The sequence below is a fragment of the Euprymna scolopes genome, chromosome 4, assembly GCF_053919585.1.
Source record: "Euprymna scolopes isolate OS-2025 chromosome 4, ASM5391958v1, whole genome shotgun sequence".
NCBI classification, from domain to species: Eukaryota; Metazoa; Mollusca; class Cephalopoda; order Sepiida; family Sepiolidae; genus Euprymna; species Euprymna scolopes.
The window spans coordinates 16,124,161-16,142,919 of NC_136485.1; the positions used below are offsets into that span (position 1 = coordinate 16,124,161).

At 31.5% G+C, this 18,759-nt stretch overlaps 1 protein-coding gene across 2 annotated transcripts in view; it reads right to left on the reverse strand.

The window, feature by feature from the left end:
• The window catches only part of LOC145266837 (uncharacterized), a 791,045-nt gene that overhangs the window by 318,582 nt on the left and 453,704 nt on the right, over nucleotides 1–18,759 (reverse strand). For both annotated transcript variants that reach the window (XM_080122656.1, XM_080122655.1), the window contains exon 3: nucleotides 12,611–13,020. In XM_080122656.1, coding sequence (XP_079978782.1) covers nucleotides 12,611–13,020 — 410 coding nt within the window. The remainder of the gene's footprint in view (nucleotides 1–12,610; nucleotides 13,021–18,759) is intronic.

An 18,759-nucleotide genomic window follows, 5' to 3' on the forward strand; every position in this document is an offset into this window, starting at 1 on the left:
TTCAGTTCCCAACCCATGATCCATGGAATCAAAGTAAGTCATCATAGTTGCTATTGCGTGACTCTCCATTGTATAGCACAGATTGACTAACGTAAGTTGCCAATATCAGTCCATGATTGTCCTGATTTAGACGTGAAAAGCAAGCCAGGCCAGCAATAGAGTTTTTCTTCAGATTTACTCGAACATAACCAGTCAATGTCAATAAATCATTTGGATTGGAACGAACGATTTCTAACCTTATTCACCAATAAAGGAGTTGGGCGCCCATCTTTGATAATTTCTCGCTTCTCGGCTACATTTCTCTGGCCGACCGATCTATTTTTTAATCCATTTTGAATAACATTGGTCGCGTTATTGGTCGTGCCGGGCACAAGTGACACTAGTCCCATCTCCGCCCCTGATATATATATATATATATATATATATATATATATATGTGTGTGTGTGTGTGTGTGTGTGTGTGTGTGTTTGTGTGTGTGTGCGTGCGTGTGTGTGTGCGTTAGGACAAAATACATGTTTGTTTTTTTTCTTCCTGTGTTTAATTGTTTTACCTATTCATATATATATATATATATAAAAGTTAAAGTGTCTGTCTGTGTGTGTGTCTGTGTGTCTGTCTGTGTACATTTACCTAAGCAATAACTCTGTCAATTTTCAGTCTACAGACACGAAATTTTATATACAGGGTATTGAGATTTGGGAAAATCTTCGTAATCCGTTTTCAGCCAATAATTCGGCTGTTAAGAGGTCAAAGTTCAACGATTTGACCTTTGAGAACTCTACCAAACTCCTCTGCCAATTTTAGATATAAATAATTGAAATTTAGATAAAGGTTCCTTGGACATGGATCTTACTTAATAACTTGATTTGACCCTAAAATAATAAATGTTAAGAGGCCAAAATAGGGGTCAAAGTTAAAAAAAAGTGACCTCTGCGGTCTCTACCAAATTACTTAGACAATTTCTGGTCTAAACATTTGAAATTTTACATGAAGGGTATTCAGAGATAGGGCAAGCTTTTTAATCAGTTTGGGTCGAAAATTTAAGCTACCTATATATAAATGTATGGATGTATGTTTGCATGTCTGCCTAAAACTTTCGACAGAGGCGACGAATTTTCACAAGATCAATATCGTTTTGAAGCTGGACCCCTCAGACGACAAATACCGAAAAATTGGCTAAAAACATTAATTTCTTAACCCTAAACTGGGCACATTTCTACAGGGAGGTGTCACATTTTTCACCGATATTTTTGAAAGTCATCCCGTCTTTTCGATTGTCTAGCCTTAATTTAAACCTATGTCACTGTTCTTTTCCTCCTTTGCAGTACGGGTTCGAGTCTGCCTTCCTACTACCTCTTTTCTTTTTTCTTTTTGCTCAATACACACCTCCAAACACCCGGGCAACTCCAGGATGAAATGCTAGTATATATATATATATATATATATATATATATATATATATATATATATATATATATATATATATATATATATATATATAGTTGTAGTCATCAACATACAGTCCTGTTTCGTTGTATCACAACTCATCAGTGCTGCTAGACTAGCATCTTTCCCAAGCCAAGGATTTAACCTAGAACCGTCGTGTTGACAGTCGGCAGTTCTCCCACTCGACCATGAAATGGACGCCTGTAAATAACTCATTGGAATGTCTATTTAAATAGACACCCGCCACCATTGTATAGTGCTCAAATCGCCTGTTCAAACAAACAACGAGCTTTGCATTTTCAGCCAATTAAGTAGCGGGTGAGATGATTAACGACAGTGCTCTACCCAAAGAGGGGGGCTTAAAATTATATATATATAGACACTGAAAATTTTGAAAATGACTTAATCAACCTGATTAAAAATATTAAATTTAAGAAAAATAAAAAATATATCACTCCAACACTTAAAAAAATAAATAAATTTTCAAAATCTATTTCTATAAGCCACCAAAATAAACTCATAGTACCGGCAGATAAAACTGGAAATTTCTACACAATGGACTATATACAATATAAAAATCTAATATATAAAGAACTTAATAAAAATTATAAAACTACTAATAAATCAGCACTAAATAAAATAAATAATGATGCAAAAAACATTTTAACTAAACTTAAAATAGATAAATACACAGAAATAACGGTACCAGGTACCCCGAGATTTACTTTAAAAGACCACAAACACAGCTTCAATATTAACCCTACTATTAGACTCATTTGCCCCTCGAAATCAGATATAGGACTGGTTAGTAAAAACATATTAGATAGAATTATCCCCAAAATTAAATCCATAATAAAATACCCACTATGGCAATCTTCCAACCAAGTAATCGACTGGTTTTCTAATATTCAAAATAAAAATAATATTAAATTTCTTTCTTTTGACATTGAATCATATTACCAATCTATATCACCTATCCTACTTAATAAATCTCTATTAATGGCACGAAAATTAACTAATATAACTCAAGACGAAACTAAACTAATACTTATAGCTAGACAGTCTTTAATAACATTTGATAATAAATATTGGACCAGGAAAAATACCCCTAACCACTTCAACATTTTAATGGGATCGACGGACTCGACTCAGGTCACTGATCTAGTTGGCCTTTTCCTTTTAAATGAAATACATTGTATACTCCATAAACAATTCAAACTTGAAGGAGGGCTATATAGAGATGATGCACTTTTCATAACGAATTCTACTAATAAAAATTATGAAAAAGCAATTAAAGCTCTACATAAATTATTTAAAAATTATGGACTTAGTATAAAAATCGACCCTAAAAAAAAATTGTTAATTTCTTAGACATAACCTTAAATCTTGAAAATTCTACCTTTGAACCATACCATAAACCTAACCAATCACTTCTATATGTCCACAATCAATCAAACCACCCTAAATCAATATTAAAATCAATAGTTCCCAATATCGCTCTAAGAATTTCAAGACTGTCTTCTACTAAATCAATATTTACCAAAAATGAAAAATACTATAACGAAGCCCTTAAAAACTCTGGATATAATTCACAAATTAAATTCATAAATGAAAATGATAGAAACATAAACTGCATTAAAAATAAACCTATTAAGAGCGTAGTATAATATGGCAATGTCTTCCCGTATACGAGTTAAGAAAAATAACCAAGAGACAAAAAAAGATAAAACCAAACTACAAATATTAGATAATAATACAAATAAACAACAAACTAAAACCCGCAAACGTAAGAATAGACACAAGGAGATCCTATGGTTCAACCCCCCGTATTCCAAAAACCTAGAAACAAACATAGCTAGAGAATTTTTTAAAATATTAGATAAGAACTTTAAAGCCCCCCATAGATATAATAAGATTTTCAATAAGAACACAATTAAAGTCTCTTACTCTACTATGCCTAACCTTCATCAGAAAATAATTAGCTCTAATAATAAGAAAATTAATAAACTACAAAATACAACTATACAAAATACATCGGACTGTAACTGTAGAAGAAAAAATAAATGTCCCCTACAAGGCTCATGTAAAATTAAAAATGTTATCTATAGCACATTATCAAAAACTCCAAATATACAAGAACCTATCAACAGCCATAACTCAACTACCAGATTAAATAATAACACCAACTTAAATCAATCTACCGATCAATTACTAATCAACCCACCACATTATAATCCAACAATAGACCTAACGGAAAATAATCATAATAATCAAGAGGTAATATATATTGGTTCCACATCTGGCCCAATAAAACATAGAATTTCAACGCACAAACATTCTTTTAAAAATAACTCTCTATCAAACCAAACTACTCTATCCAACTATATTTGGCAACTAAAAAATAGCAATATTTCTTTCAACTTAAAATGGCAAATAATTGAGACTTGCAAATCATATAAACCAGGAGATAAATTTTGTACACTATGTACAAAAGAAACCCTAAAAATTTTAAAATATGAAGATATAAAAAATACAACCAAACTAGTAAATTCAAGACACGAGCTTCTATCATGTAATCATAAACGTTGGTTTAAATTTAATAAATATAAACCACCTTAAATCATTAAAAATCACTCATTAGTAAAAATAGATTACAATTTTTTTTTTTTTTAATAAATTAACTTAGACCAATTACCGCCCTTAGACTTGTAAATCAAATAATAAATAAAGCCAATAACACATGACAATTATCTCCCCTTAAAAACTTGCAAAATAAATATTCTCTCTATATATATTAACTGTAGCGTCTTTAAATCAAAATACTTTAACGGAAACAATTTACTGCACGAGCGTCGCCCTTTTAAAATTCATCATTCAATAAAATAAAAAGCTATAGCAAACATCTAAATGACTACTTTAAACACAGTTCCTGATTTCAAAAAAAGAAAAACTAAAAGGTAACTATCTCTATATATTTTTAAATCAAATTTATTATGTAAATTCAAAAAAAATATTTTTTTTTTTCTACTCATTTCTATCTCTAACCTATACTAATTTTCTTATAAATTTTAAATCCAAACCTTTTATTTCAATTTTTCAGATTCATCTGCCTTACTTTTAATGCTAGGTTTATTTTTGGTGTCTTTTCAATTCAATAGAAATCCTCCTAAATTTGCTGATGAGGAGACCGTGCTTACCAAAAAAAACTATGTATAACTGTTCTACGTGACTTCATGTATACCACAAATAAAAAGCACGGATTTCCGAAACGATCGTACAGATAATTGACTTTGTTGTTGTTCCTTCTTATGAAACTGATTTTTAATTTAATTAAAATTTGATTTTTAAATTAAAAAATTTTTTTTTTAATTTTTAAATTATAAATCACATTACTTAATATTGAATTAGCTCTAGGACATTTAACTATCGAGCTTATTATATATCTAAATTACAACGAGCATTTCCTGTATTTTAATTAAACTAGTAATTTCACTATTACATTAAAATACACTTAGCTCTTTAGACTATTATTCTAATCTCTTTTAAATTTATATATATATATATATATATATATATATATATATATATATATATATATATATATATATATAAACAAGAAAAGTCTGATCAAGATTATCTTTCGATTCATGTTTTACAAGTTGCAAGCAGTCAAATAAACTTCACTCTCTGCTTAGATCTTTCTCCCATTTTCCTATGACACTGAATAATCTTCATAGCAATCAAAATGAAATTAGATTTTACTTGACACTTCAAATCATTTTAAAGAGAATGGCATTAATGTAGAAGATTGCAATCAATTTCGACTTATGTTTCATTGAATGACCTATCTTGAAAAGATCAAACGTTTCAGATGGTATTTAAATATCTGTGTGTGAGGTCGCCAAACTAATCAAGAACCTTGATTCCAGTAAAGCAACTGGCCCAGACGGCATTCCAATTATAGTGTTGAAAAAGTTTCAACCAGAACTTGCCCCCATAATTACAAAACTGTTTAAGCGTTGCCTTAAGGAGACGTGTTTTCCAACACCTTGGAAAACCTCATCAGTGTGCCCTGTATTTAAGAATTCAGGTGATAAGTCATCTCCCTCTCAGTACAGACCAATAAGTCTCTTGTGCGTCATGAGTAAGTTACTGGAATCCATATTAAATAAAGAAGTAGTCAACCACCTCAGCAGAAACAACCTTCTTAGTAACACACAATATGGTTTCCATTCTACTAGATCTACAGCAGATGTGCTAAGACTTATATTTCATAGGATTAGTGACTCTCTTGACAAAGGCTTCATTTCTAGGGCAATTGCTCTTGACATATCAAAGGCCTTTGATAAGGTATGGCATAAGGGCCTACTTCACAAGATTTAGCTATGGTATCACTGGAAATGTTTTCTCAATAATTAAATCATTTCTCTCTGATAGGCTCATAAGAGTAGTGGTTGATGGGCAGCAATCAGAGGCCCACAGTATTAATGCTTGAGGTCCATCCTTGGCCCAACTCTCTTCCTGCTCAATGATCTTCCAGAGCACATACTTAAATCATTCGTTGACATCTATGCTAATGACACGACCATCTATGGCAACACATCAAAGGCCGTAAATGAAAAAGATTTCTCTGATTCTCTCTTCTCTGATCTTGAGCATGTGGTACAGTGGGGTAAAAGGTGGCTGGTTAGTTTTTATGCATCCAAAACCAAGCTTCTATCTTTACATCATCAACGCTCTGATCCTCATCGAGCGTCAATTGAAATGGATGGCTCTCGTCTTGGGGAGGCTTCATATTTTGACAAGCTCCTGGCTTTGACCTTTACTCCTAATCATAAATGGAACACGTATATCAAGTCTGTTGCCAAGGCTGCTGGGAAAATGGTGGGATCCTTCTCCCGCTCCAGAAGATATCTAACTACTGATGCAATTCTCTATCTGTATAAAAGCCAAGTACGTCCAAAGATGGAGTACTGCTGCCACATCTGGGCTGGTGCTTCTAAAAACAGCATATCCTGCCTTGACAGAGTACAAAATAGACTTTGTGGTTTAGTGGGGGATGCCCTTTTCTCTTCCTTGCAACCTCTCTCCCACAGAAGGGACGTTGCGAGCCTGTCTTTGTTTTATCGTTATTTCCATGGCAAGTGATCGTCCGAGCTCCTTTCTCTGCCCCCCCCCCTCGCCAATCTTTCACGATAAAGACTACTGTCAGTAATTTCCCCCACTCTTTATCTGTGCCTTAATCAAAACGTAGATTCCATGAACAAAGCTTCTTTCTGAGAAGTGCACGCCTATGGAATTCTCTTCCCGTTGCCAGTTTCCCACCGGACTACAACTTGGATGTCTTCAAGTCCAACATAAACAAATTCCTGATTAATCGCCCCCTTAAGTAAGCCACCTTATCAAATCTCTAATACCAATTATTACTACGATATTATCCCATTGATTATTGTACACACAATAACCCGTACCCTGAGTGGCTTCCGGGCCTTGATAAGTGGTGTGCCCCCCATGTAATATATATATATATATATATATATATATATATATATATATATATTATGTCTAACAGAGTTTTTATTACCCCTACACACTCTATTTTATTCCTTTGTTTCAAATGAATCAATGAATCTATATGCATCAGTATATATTTTTCTATTATCGATATCTTTTCCTCATATATATATATATATATATATATATATATATATATATATATATATATATATATGACTACTTAATTTAATCACATAGATGAATATATGAAAGTATAAATTTATGAGTAAACTTTAAGTATTTACTTCAACATGTGTTCAATATGTAGGTAGAGCAAGGTAGTAATTTATCAAATATATATGCCATATATATTTGATAACTAAAATATATATGCACATATATATTCCCGTTTTTTATCTGCTTAACTAAGTAGATAAAAAACGGTAATAAAAAATATATATTTCTGGTCTACAGTAGTATTGAGCACTTTTTCAGTTTTTTACTACTTACTATTTAATTATATATATATATATATATATATATATATATATATTTATATATATATATATACATATATATATATAACAACTTTAATGGAAATTTTAAAATATTTTAAGCAATTTTTTCGAAAGTACAAGAAAAAAAACTGAGAAAATCTCTAGTTGAATTATGTCCCTTAGACAATTCCAATTAATAGTTTTTTTTTATTAAACTTTTATGATAAATTCTGATGCACTATTATTTTTACTAATATTGATCTATTTGAAATATAATTATATTTTACATTTCTATATACTTGTACTTTATAAATATTAGAGAAATACTTAATTATTAATCCTTTAGAATATAGATATATAATACGAAAATAAAATAGACCACTCTATAAAATACAAAATGCTGTTTGAAAAGTAATGAGTTCCTTTCGTATCCACAACCTAAATAAACCTATTTCAGATATAACCCGTGTTAACTGATTTAGACAATAAATATTAGTTGAAATAAAATAACATTATCATATAAATACTTTTGTCCTAGACTAACACCATTCTGAATATTTTTGCACGAAAACAAGAAGATTAAAATAGCTTTATCATTAAACAAAGATGGCTACCTAAGTAAACACGCATTGCTGGGTCTTCTTTGTATTTCTTCAACATTACATTATCATGCTTTTTTATTTCTAAACAAAAAAATTCTGTTTTCTGACGTATATATGCAAGAAAAATTCGATACTGACATAATAATAATGATTGTTTCTGCGTAAGAAATCAGATCTATAAAAGAATGTATCGAAATTTTGGATGCTGAAAAATCTGTTTGGTAAAAAAATAAATATTTGGAATTTGAAATGTAGCTACGATGTTATTATTTTACATATGCTTTGTTATTATATTCTAAACAAAAAGGATTGGTATATAAAAAATGTGAAATATAATTTAAAAAATCATATTTTACCACAAAACACGCACACACACACACACACACACACACACACACACACACACACACACATATATATATTCAACAATTAGTTAGCGTGTACGAAGATAGGCTATTTTGGTGTTTGCATGTAGCTAGCTGCTGTTTCAAAGATGGACCTAAATGGGCAAGGTGCATATGAGGATCCTATCTTCTGATAACTTTGCAGTTTGCTGTCATGATTTTGGCACCGAAGCGAGGTATTTTAAATCTTCCTGTTCAATTTAAGGGTTCTTCATATACTTGATAATGGTGTTAGAGTATCTATTCATTTCCATTACCTGATGGAAGTGTTCAATGCAATCGGTTTAATATATATATATATATATATATATATATATATATATATATATATATATATATATATATATATATATATAAACTAGCCTGGGTGCTCGGCGTTGCCCGGGTGTTTGGAGGTGTGTGTTGAGCAAAAAACCCAAAAAGTGGTAGTAGGCAGGCAGGCAGGCTTCAACACGTACTGTGAAGGAGGAAAAGCATGTGAAAAAAAAAAAAAAAGAGAAGACAGTTCCACAGGCGTGCAGTTCTAAGAAAGAAGCTTTGTTCATGGAATCTCCATTTTGATTTAAGCACAGATATAGAGTGGGAGGAATTATTGACAGTGGTTTAAGCTAGATGGATGTTTTTTTATGAAAGATTGGCGAGGGGGGACCAGCGATTGGAGCTCAGACGAGCACTTCCCATGGAAATAATGATAAAACAAAAAGAGGCTCACATAGACTCTTCTGTTGGAAAGAGGTTGCAGGGAAGAGATAAGGACATCCTCCACTAAGCCACGAAATCTATTTTGAAGTCTATCAAGGCAGGATAAGTTGCTTCTAGCAGCTTCTCACCAGATGTGGCAACAGTACTCCATCCTTGGACTTACTTGGCTTTAGAGAATTGCATCGGCATTGAGATATCTATTGGAGCGGTAGAAGGATCCCACCATTTTTCCAGCAACCTTGGCAACAGACTTGATATACGTGTACATGTTCTATTTCAGATCAGGAGTAAAGATCAAGCCCAGAAGCTTGTCAAAACATGGAGCCTCTCCAAGACGAGCATCATACATTTCAATTGATGTCAGATGGGGAACAGAGCGTTGATGATGTAAAGATAGAAACTTGGTTTTAGATGCATTAAAAGTAACCAGCCACCTCTTCCTCCATTGTACCATGCACTCAAGAGAGAATCAGAGAGAACTTGATCATTTATGGCCTTTGATATGTTGCCATAGATGTAGTGTCATCAGCGTAGTGTCATCAACGAATGATCTAAGTGTGCGTTTTGAGAGATCATGGATGTAGATCAGGAAGAAAGTTGGGCCCAGGATGGACCCCTGAGGGACTCCAGGATTAATACTGTGCGCTTCTGATTTCTGTCCATTAACCACGATTCTTATGAGCCTATCAAAGAGAAATAATTTAATAATTGAGAAGACATTTCCAGCTATACTGTAGCTGGAAATCTTCTGACGTAGGCCTTTATGTCATACCCTATCAAAGGTCTTTGATATGTCAAGAGCAACTGCCCTTGAAAGGAAGCCTTTGTCGAGAGATTCACCAATCTTATGTGATATACAGTCATGATTACATTTATTGGCACGGTCCAATAAAAATCATATTTTATTAATAGAATCTCATAAAAATCAAAGGTTATTATGTAGTATCATGTGTATTTTGAACTGCTCTTTTCGATGCAACAATTGGCCTTCAAAAAATTGAATACTAAAAAAATTACAAACGAAATTTCTAAATTAATATGTTAAAAATTATTGGCACGCCTTATTATTTTCATCTATTACAACCAATTCCATGTTTGACATGGTTTGTTTTCTCTTTGAAGCCTTATTATGTTTATTTAATGTTAATTTAAAAATGTTTTCTTTTTCAGATAATTTTTAGACAGCGTTTGCTTTGAATTAATTTAAATCAAGGAATTTTCGTTATGGTTAAGACTAAGGAACACAGTGAAGACCCCAGGAAGCGTGTGATAGCGTATCATTCCAAAGGGTATGGCTATGATAAGATTTCTAAGAAGGTAAACCTTCCCAAATCCACTGCTCGAACCATAGTAAAGAAGTTCAAATCACAATGTCACGTTATGAATTTGGAAGGTCGGGGGAGAAAAAAGCTACTGTTCACGAGAGCAGAGCGAAAAATAGTTCGATGTGTCAACTAAAACCCAAGGATCATTGCTGGCGAGGTTGTAGAGGAACAGAGAAGCTCTGGAGTGAACGTGTCTCGACACACAGTTGGTAGAGTTTTGAAGAGAGCTGGTTTGAAAGCATGTCGCCCGAGGAAGACTCCCTTATTGAAATCTGTGCATCTGAAAGCAAGGCTAGAGTTTGCAAAGCGCCATATTGATAAAGATGCTGCCTTCGGAAAACATGTTATATCGTCTGATGAAACGAAATTTGAGATAATCGGCCATAATAGTGTTTCTTCTGTTTACAGGAAATCTGGTGAAGCCTTCTTACCTAAGAACACCATACCAACTGTGAAGCACGGCAGAGGCAGTTTGATGTTTTAGGAATGCTTTGCTGCCACTGGACCACGAGAACTTGTTAAGGTCACAGACATCATGAAAAGAAGGATTATGTTAAAATCCTGAATGAAAACCTGAAGGACTCTGCTAGAGAGCTGTCACTTAGTCGAAATTGGTGCTTCATGCAAGGTAATGACCCAAACCATTCGGCTTATCTGACTAAGAAATGGCTTGAGGACAACAATATCAATGTTTTGGAGTGGCCATCCCAGAGCCTGGACCTCAATCCCATTGAAAATTTGTGGAGGATTTTAAAATTGAGGGTAATGGAGAGGAAGCCCAAGAATCTCGCTCAGTTAGAGGATTATTGTCAGGAGGAATGGGCTAAATTTACTGCTGAAGAGTGTGCTACAAGTTAGTGGAAAACTATAATAAACGACTACAACAAGTAATTAAGGCTAAAGATCACACATTAGAATTACGGTGTCAATAAATTTGAACAAGTGAATTTTGAAATAGCGTTTGTAATTTCTTTATTATTCATTTTTTTTTTTAAATTCGATTGTTGAGTTGGAAAGAGCAGTTCAAAATATATATTATAGTTTGTGATTTCCTTTAAGTGAACCATTTTCTGAAGGATTTTTAAGAGAAAATGAGACCGTGCCAATAAATATGATTAGTACTGTAACTGTTAACACATCTGCTATAGATCTAGCAGAACGGCAACCATATTGCATGTCACTTAGAAGGTTATTTCTGGTGAGGTGGTTGACTACTTCTTTATTTAATATGGATTCCAACAACTTATGACGCGCAGGAGACTTATTGGTCTGTACTGAGAGGGAGATGACCTATCACCTTAATTCTTAAATACAGGACATACTGATGAGGTTTTCCAGGGTGTTGGGAAGCAATTCTCATTAAGGCAACGCTTAAACATTTTTATAAGTACGGGGCCAAGTTCTGGTTGTAGCTTTTTTAACACTATAATTGGAATGCCGTCAGTTGCTTTACTGGAATCAAGGTTCTTGATTAGCTTAGCGACCTCATGCACAGATATTTTTATGTTGCATAGCATGTTGTCTGTTACAGGAGGAAATACGGGGGGGGGGTGATGGCCTTGGTCGCATAGGGTAGAATTAGCTGTAAAGTTCTTGGCAAATAGTTTGACTTTGTCTGATGCTAATGAGATGACATCAGGTCCATTACCTTCACGAGAACGGGGTATGTACAACACATATTTAAAATAATTTTACCTACCCTAAGACAGGTAATTTAAATACATATATGAAACAATTTAACATACTCTCGACAGGTATTGTACAACATATATGAAATAATGTCTCTTCTCATCAAGGCTACCATAATTTTAAGAAAATTGAAATCATTTTTAGAAAATGGATCATTAGTAGGGCTATGACAACAGCATATTCTTTTCCTTGTTTTGATTCTCAGGTATATATCCGTTGATGTCTTTCATGTTTTTATGTAGAGTGATGTGATGTGATTTTCGGTTGATTAATTCAGCCTAACTGTGTCGGATATATACTCGAGAGTAAAACCAATGAAAAGAATAAGCTGTTGTCATAGCCCTAATCATTAGGATTTCCAAATTGATACATAAATACATTGTCTTGGTTAATGATTAGGCAACCGTTGCTTCATCATAAATTTCAATAAAGCAAAAGAATGACTTACCTTTCGCATGCACGTAATGTCCAACTGGCGATTATCCATAATGATAACATGAAGACAAGCAAAACAGTTCCTGGACAGATTGTCATGAGTGTCTTCATGACAAAGCGTGTGTCAAAGTTGATCCGATTTAGGGCACCTATACTCCGAGAAGAGGCATCGGTAAACAGTCTACTGTGTAAAAGCATCACCCGACAAATCAGGTAAAGTCGGAGAAACATTGGTAAGGATAGAATAATGTCCACTGGTACTTGTACCGTTTTCTGTTTATTTAAAGATGTTGACCACATGAAATAGAAATCTCCGGGAATAGGATGGATGGCACAGACGACGATCTCTAACAATAACTGTATCCCTCGGCGCCACGAGATCGCAATTCTCCAGTCTTCCACGCAGTTATCGACTGCGAAAAGCTGCAGGCAGGTATTAAAAATAAATGGAAAGAAAAGAAAAAGAAATATTAAAATTATATTTAAGTACAAGTAAAGAATGCAAATAATTTAATCATACAATTATATATATATATATATATATATATATATATATATATATATATTATATACATAAGTAAATATTATATAAGTTAATTCATATTTACTTATATAAATAATCATATTTTTTATGCTTTTTTTTTTACTTGGGAGTTACCACTAATCAAGGCCCGAAGGCCATTTGAGGATAAGGGTTAATGAATATAAGTAGTGTTGTAATCGTTAATGGTGTAAATTGGGTAGAATTTGATTATTTATGGGGACTGTTCTACAAGAACTTGTTTACATTGGATTTAAAGGCTACCATGTTGTATTCAACCAGGAAGCAGGCCAGTGGTACAGTGTTTCACAGACGGGCAGTTATAGGAAAGAAGCTTTGTTCATAAAATCTGTGTTTAGATTGGCACAGAAAGAGAGTAGAGGAAATCGTATATAGTGGTTGTTGCTAGCCGGGTATTTTTTGTCAAAGTTTGGCAAGGAAAGACCATAGATTAGAGTTCAGTCGAGCATTTGCCATGAAAATAAAGATAGAGCAGAGACAGGCCTGCGACGTCTCTTCTGTGAGTAAAAGGTTGCAGGAAAGAGAATAGGGTATCACCTACTAGGTTTCAAAGCTGCCCGGTTGTGGCAAGAGTATTCCATTTTAGGGTGTACCTGGCTCTTGTACAGGTAAAGGATTAGCAATGAGATACCTACTAGAGTGATCTAACGATTTTTTCAGCGATCTTGGCAACAGATTGGATGCAGCATGTATTCTATTTCAGATTAGGAGTGAAGGTCAGTCCCAAAAGCTTCCTGAAGACGAGAGCCATTCATTTCAATTGGGGAGAGTGAATAATGATAATAATAATAATAACAACAACAACAACAACAACAATAATAATAATAATAATAATAATAATAATAATAATAATAATAATAATAAAATTATTCTGATTTCGTTTATCAACGTCTCTCTGGAAAGGGATGGGATTCATTTCCAGGGTTTTTTCCTTAATCCCGGCTTCAAACCAGGAGCTTCAAAGATCAAGGGTTTTCCTAAGGATGTTGGTGGTACCTATAATTGCAGAGGTCTGAAGGCCACCTAAAACATTAAGGATTTGTAGTTTTTTTCAATTGTCCTTCCAGACGACTTGATACTACTCCTAGTGTACCAACTACGACCGGGATTATTTGTGTTTTAACCCCGTGTATACGCCTTATCTCCAAGGCCAATGTAGCATAATTGCTCCACTTCTCATTCTCCTTCTCTCACACATTCCTATCCCAGGGTACTAAAAAGTCTACAATCTGCCAGTTTTTTGAGACCTTGTCAATGACGACCAAATCTGGACGATTCTGTTCCAATTGTTTTGTCGTTATGACACTTTTGCCCCACCACACCTCTACCTTGCAATACTCACTTGTTATCATTTCATCAGGCACCTCCTCAAACAATTTTCCAACACACTTCACCCCCAACCCTCTTACACACCTCCCAATGCGATTGTGTTTTTTGCAGTACTCTCTCTGGGACAGTCCACTACACCCTGCTGCAAGGTGCGCAATTGACTCTGAGGTCTTACCACAAATCCGGCATTCTGCAGCAACTTCCTCTCCTATAATCACTTTTTTGAACACTCTTGTTCCTAATGCCTGCTCCTGTGCTGCACAAACAAAAGCTTCAGTACTCTTAGCCAGATACCCAGCTCTAAGCCATTGCCATGATCTTTCATCAGTTACTTCTGCTATATCCTGGAAGAACCTTCCATTCCATGCATTTTCTTCCTAGTCAGTTCCTCTGCCCTTTCTCTATCCATACGTTTCACATAATCAGCCTTGGTCTCACATACCTCCATTTCATTAGCCACAACATTAAGCATCCACTCCTCACTTCTTACCACATGCTCCTTCAGTGACATCTCATCGGTTCTAACACAATCTTTTACACTTTTCAATCCTCTCCCACCATCTTTCCTCTTTTGATACAGCCTTGCTACGCTACTTCGTATGTGAAATATACCAAACATTGCTAAAATCTTTCTTGTTTTGATATTCATGGCATGCAAATCCTTGTAAAACCATTATAAAATTCCTGCACTGTATCTCAAAACACTGCTTTCATTAGGTTTTTTCCATACAGTTTCCACTTTGCAATTAGTTTCACTCTTCTAAGATACTCCTTCCTGATTTTCTCCTTCATTTCTCTGTTCATGATGCCTACACCCTCCAACATTCCCAAATACTTATATCCTGTACCTTCTATTTCTTTCATGATTTCTCCATTCGTCAGCACTATTCCATTCGAATGAAGCTTTACTCCTCTTTTCATCACCAGCACTACACATTTACTAATCCCAAACCCCATCCCAATGTCTTCTGAGTATGTCCCCACAAGTTCTACCAGTATCTCCATTTCCTTTTCATTTCTACCGAATATTTTCAAATCATCCATAAACAGTAGATGGTTGAGGCGTCTGTCACCAGATCCAAAGTTATACCCCTGTTTTTCTCTCTTCAAGAGGATGCTCAGTGGCATCATTATCATTACAAAAAGAAGTGGCGATAACGAATCTCCTTGAAATATCCCACGTTTAATGCCAACCTGTCTCATCTCCTCTCTGTTTGCTGTCAGCACCGTTTTCCATTAAGCCATACTTGTCTCCAAAAGCCCTACTACATTCTCAGCACCCTTCATCATCAATAGTGTTTCATGTATCCATGAATGAGGAACCATGTCATAAGCCTTTCTGTAATCGATCCATGCTATGCTCAGATTCCTCTTCTTCTTTGCATCCTGCATTATTGCTTTATCAATTAGTAGTTGCTCTTTAGTACCTCTCGAGCCTTTCCGGCACCCCTTTTGTTCATCAGGAAAAACACCATTACTCTCTAGATGTTCATAAATTTTCTCCACAAATATTCCAATCAACAGTTTCCACATCAATGGCAGACATGTAATTGGTCTATAATTATTGGTATCTGTTCCTTTTGCAGGATCTTTCCTAATCAGTGTTGTTCTTCCTTTCAAAAGCCAATCAGGGACATCTCCTGACTCTACAACCCTTTGCAGGGCAGCAGCTATAGGTGGATTTTTATTTAAACGTTTTCTTTGCATGGAGACTGTTTAATAATAATAATAATAATAATAATAATAATAATAATAATAACAACAACAACAACAACAACAACAACAACAACAACAACAACAACAACAACAACAACAACAACAGCAATAATAATAATAATAATAATAATAATAATAATAATAATAATAATAATAATATGAAGGCTATGGGATACTACATGGAAACAAAACTAGAATCAGAAAATTGTAAATAAAAAAAAAAAAATTTGTAAATCAACAAAAAAAATTGTGAATCAACAAAAAAATATTATAAATCAACAAAAAAAATTTATAAATCAACAAAAAAAAATTGTGAATCAACAAAAAAAAAATTGTAAATCAACAAAAAAAATTTATGAATCAACAAAAAAAAATTTATAAATCAACAAAAAAAAATTGTAAATCAACAAAAAAAAATTATAAATCAACAAAAAAAAATTTATAAATCAACAAAAAAAAATTGTAAATCAACAAAAAAAAATTGTAAATCAACAAAAAAAATTGTAAATCAACAAAAAAAAATTGTAAATCAAAACAAAAAAATTGTAAATCAACAAAAAAAATTGTAAATCAAAAAAAAAAAATTGTAAATCAACAAAAAAATTGTAAATCAAAAAAAAAAAGTTGTAAATCAAAAAAAAAAATTGTAAATCAAAAAAAAAAATTGTAAATCAACAAAAAAAATTGTAAATCAACAAAAAAAAATTGTAAATCAACAAAAAAAAATTGTGAATCAACAAAAAAAAATTGTAAATCAACAAAAAAAATTGTAAATCAAAAAAAAAAATTGTAAATAAAAAAAAAAAATTGTAAATCAACAAAAAAAATTGTAAATCAACAAAAAAAAATTGTAAATCAACAAAAAAAAATTATAAATCAACAAAAACAAATTGTAAATCATAAAAAAAAAAATTATAAATCAACAAAAAAAAATTGTAAATCAACAAAAAAAAATTGTAAATCAACAAAAAAAAATTGTAAATAAACAAAAAAAATTGTGAATCAACAAAAAAAAATTGTAAATCAACAAAAAAAAATTATAAATCAACAAAAAAAAATTGTAAATCAACAAAAAAAAATTATAAATCAACAAAAAAAAATTGTGAATCAACAAAAAAAAATTTATAAATCCACAAAAAAAAATTGTGAATCAACAAAAAAAAATTTGTAAATCAACAAAAAAAAATTGTGAATCAACAAAAAAAAATTTGTAAATCAAAAAAAAAAAATTGTGAATCAACAAAAAAAAATTATAAATCAACAAAAAAAAATTGTGAATCAACAAAAAAAAATTGTAAATCAACAAAAAAAAAGTTATAAATCAACAAAAAAAAATTGTAAATCAACAAAAAAAAAGTTATAAATCAACAAAAAAAATTGTAAATCAACAAAAAAAAAAATTATAAATCAACAAAAAAAAATTATAAATCAACAAAAAAAATTGTAAATCAACAAAATAAAATTGTAAATCAACAAAAAAAATTGTAAATCAACAAAAAATAATTTGTAAATCAAAAAAAAATAATTTGTAAATCAAAAAAAAATTGTAAATCAACAAAATAAAAATTGTAAATCAACAAAAAATAATTTGTAAATAAAAAAAAAATAATTTGTAAATCAAAAAAAAAATTGTAAATCAACAAAAAAAAAATTGTAAATCAACAAAAAAAAATTTATAAATCAACAAAAAAAAATTATAAATCAACAAAAAAAAATTATAAATCAACAAAAAAAAAATTGTAAATCAACAAAAAAAATTGTAAATCAACAAAAAAAAATTATAAATTAACAAAAAAAAAATTATAAATCAACAAAAAAAAATTATAAATCAACAAAAAAAATTGTAAATCAACAAAACAAATTATAAATCAACAAAAAAAAAATTATAAATCAACAAAAAAAAAATTATAAATCAACAAAACAAAATTGTAAATCAACAAAAAAAATTTGTAAATCAACAAAAAAAAAATTTGTAAATCAACAAAAAAACACTTCATCGTTTTTTTCCTCGTTCAGTAGAGAAGAAATCTTTCGAGACTGAGGCAATGTTAATGTTTTGGTTATTATCCAGAGTACCCCTTTTATTGTAAATCAAAAAAAAAAATTGTAAATCAACAAAAAAAAATTGTAAATCAACAAAAAAAATTGTAAATCAACAAAAAAAAATTGTAAATCAAAAAAAAAAAATTGTAAATCAACAAAAAAAATTGTAAATCAACAAAAAAAATTGTAAATCAAAAAAAAAAATTGTAAATCAAAAAAAAAAATTATAAATCAAAAAAAAAAATTGTAAATCAAAAAAAAAAAATTGTAAATCAACAAAAAAAATTGTAAATCAACAAAAAAAATTGTAAATCAAAAAAAAAAATTGTAAATCAAAAAAAAAAAATTGTAAATCAAAAAAAAATAATTTGTAAATCAACAAAAAAAAATTGTAAATCAACAAAAAAATTTTTTAAATCAAATAAAAAAAAATGCTAAATCAACAAAAAAAATTGTAAATCAAAAAAAAATAATTTGTAAATCCAAAAAAAAAATTGTAAATCAAAAAAAAA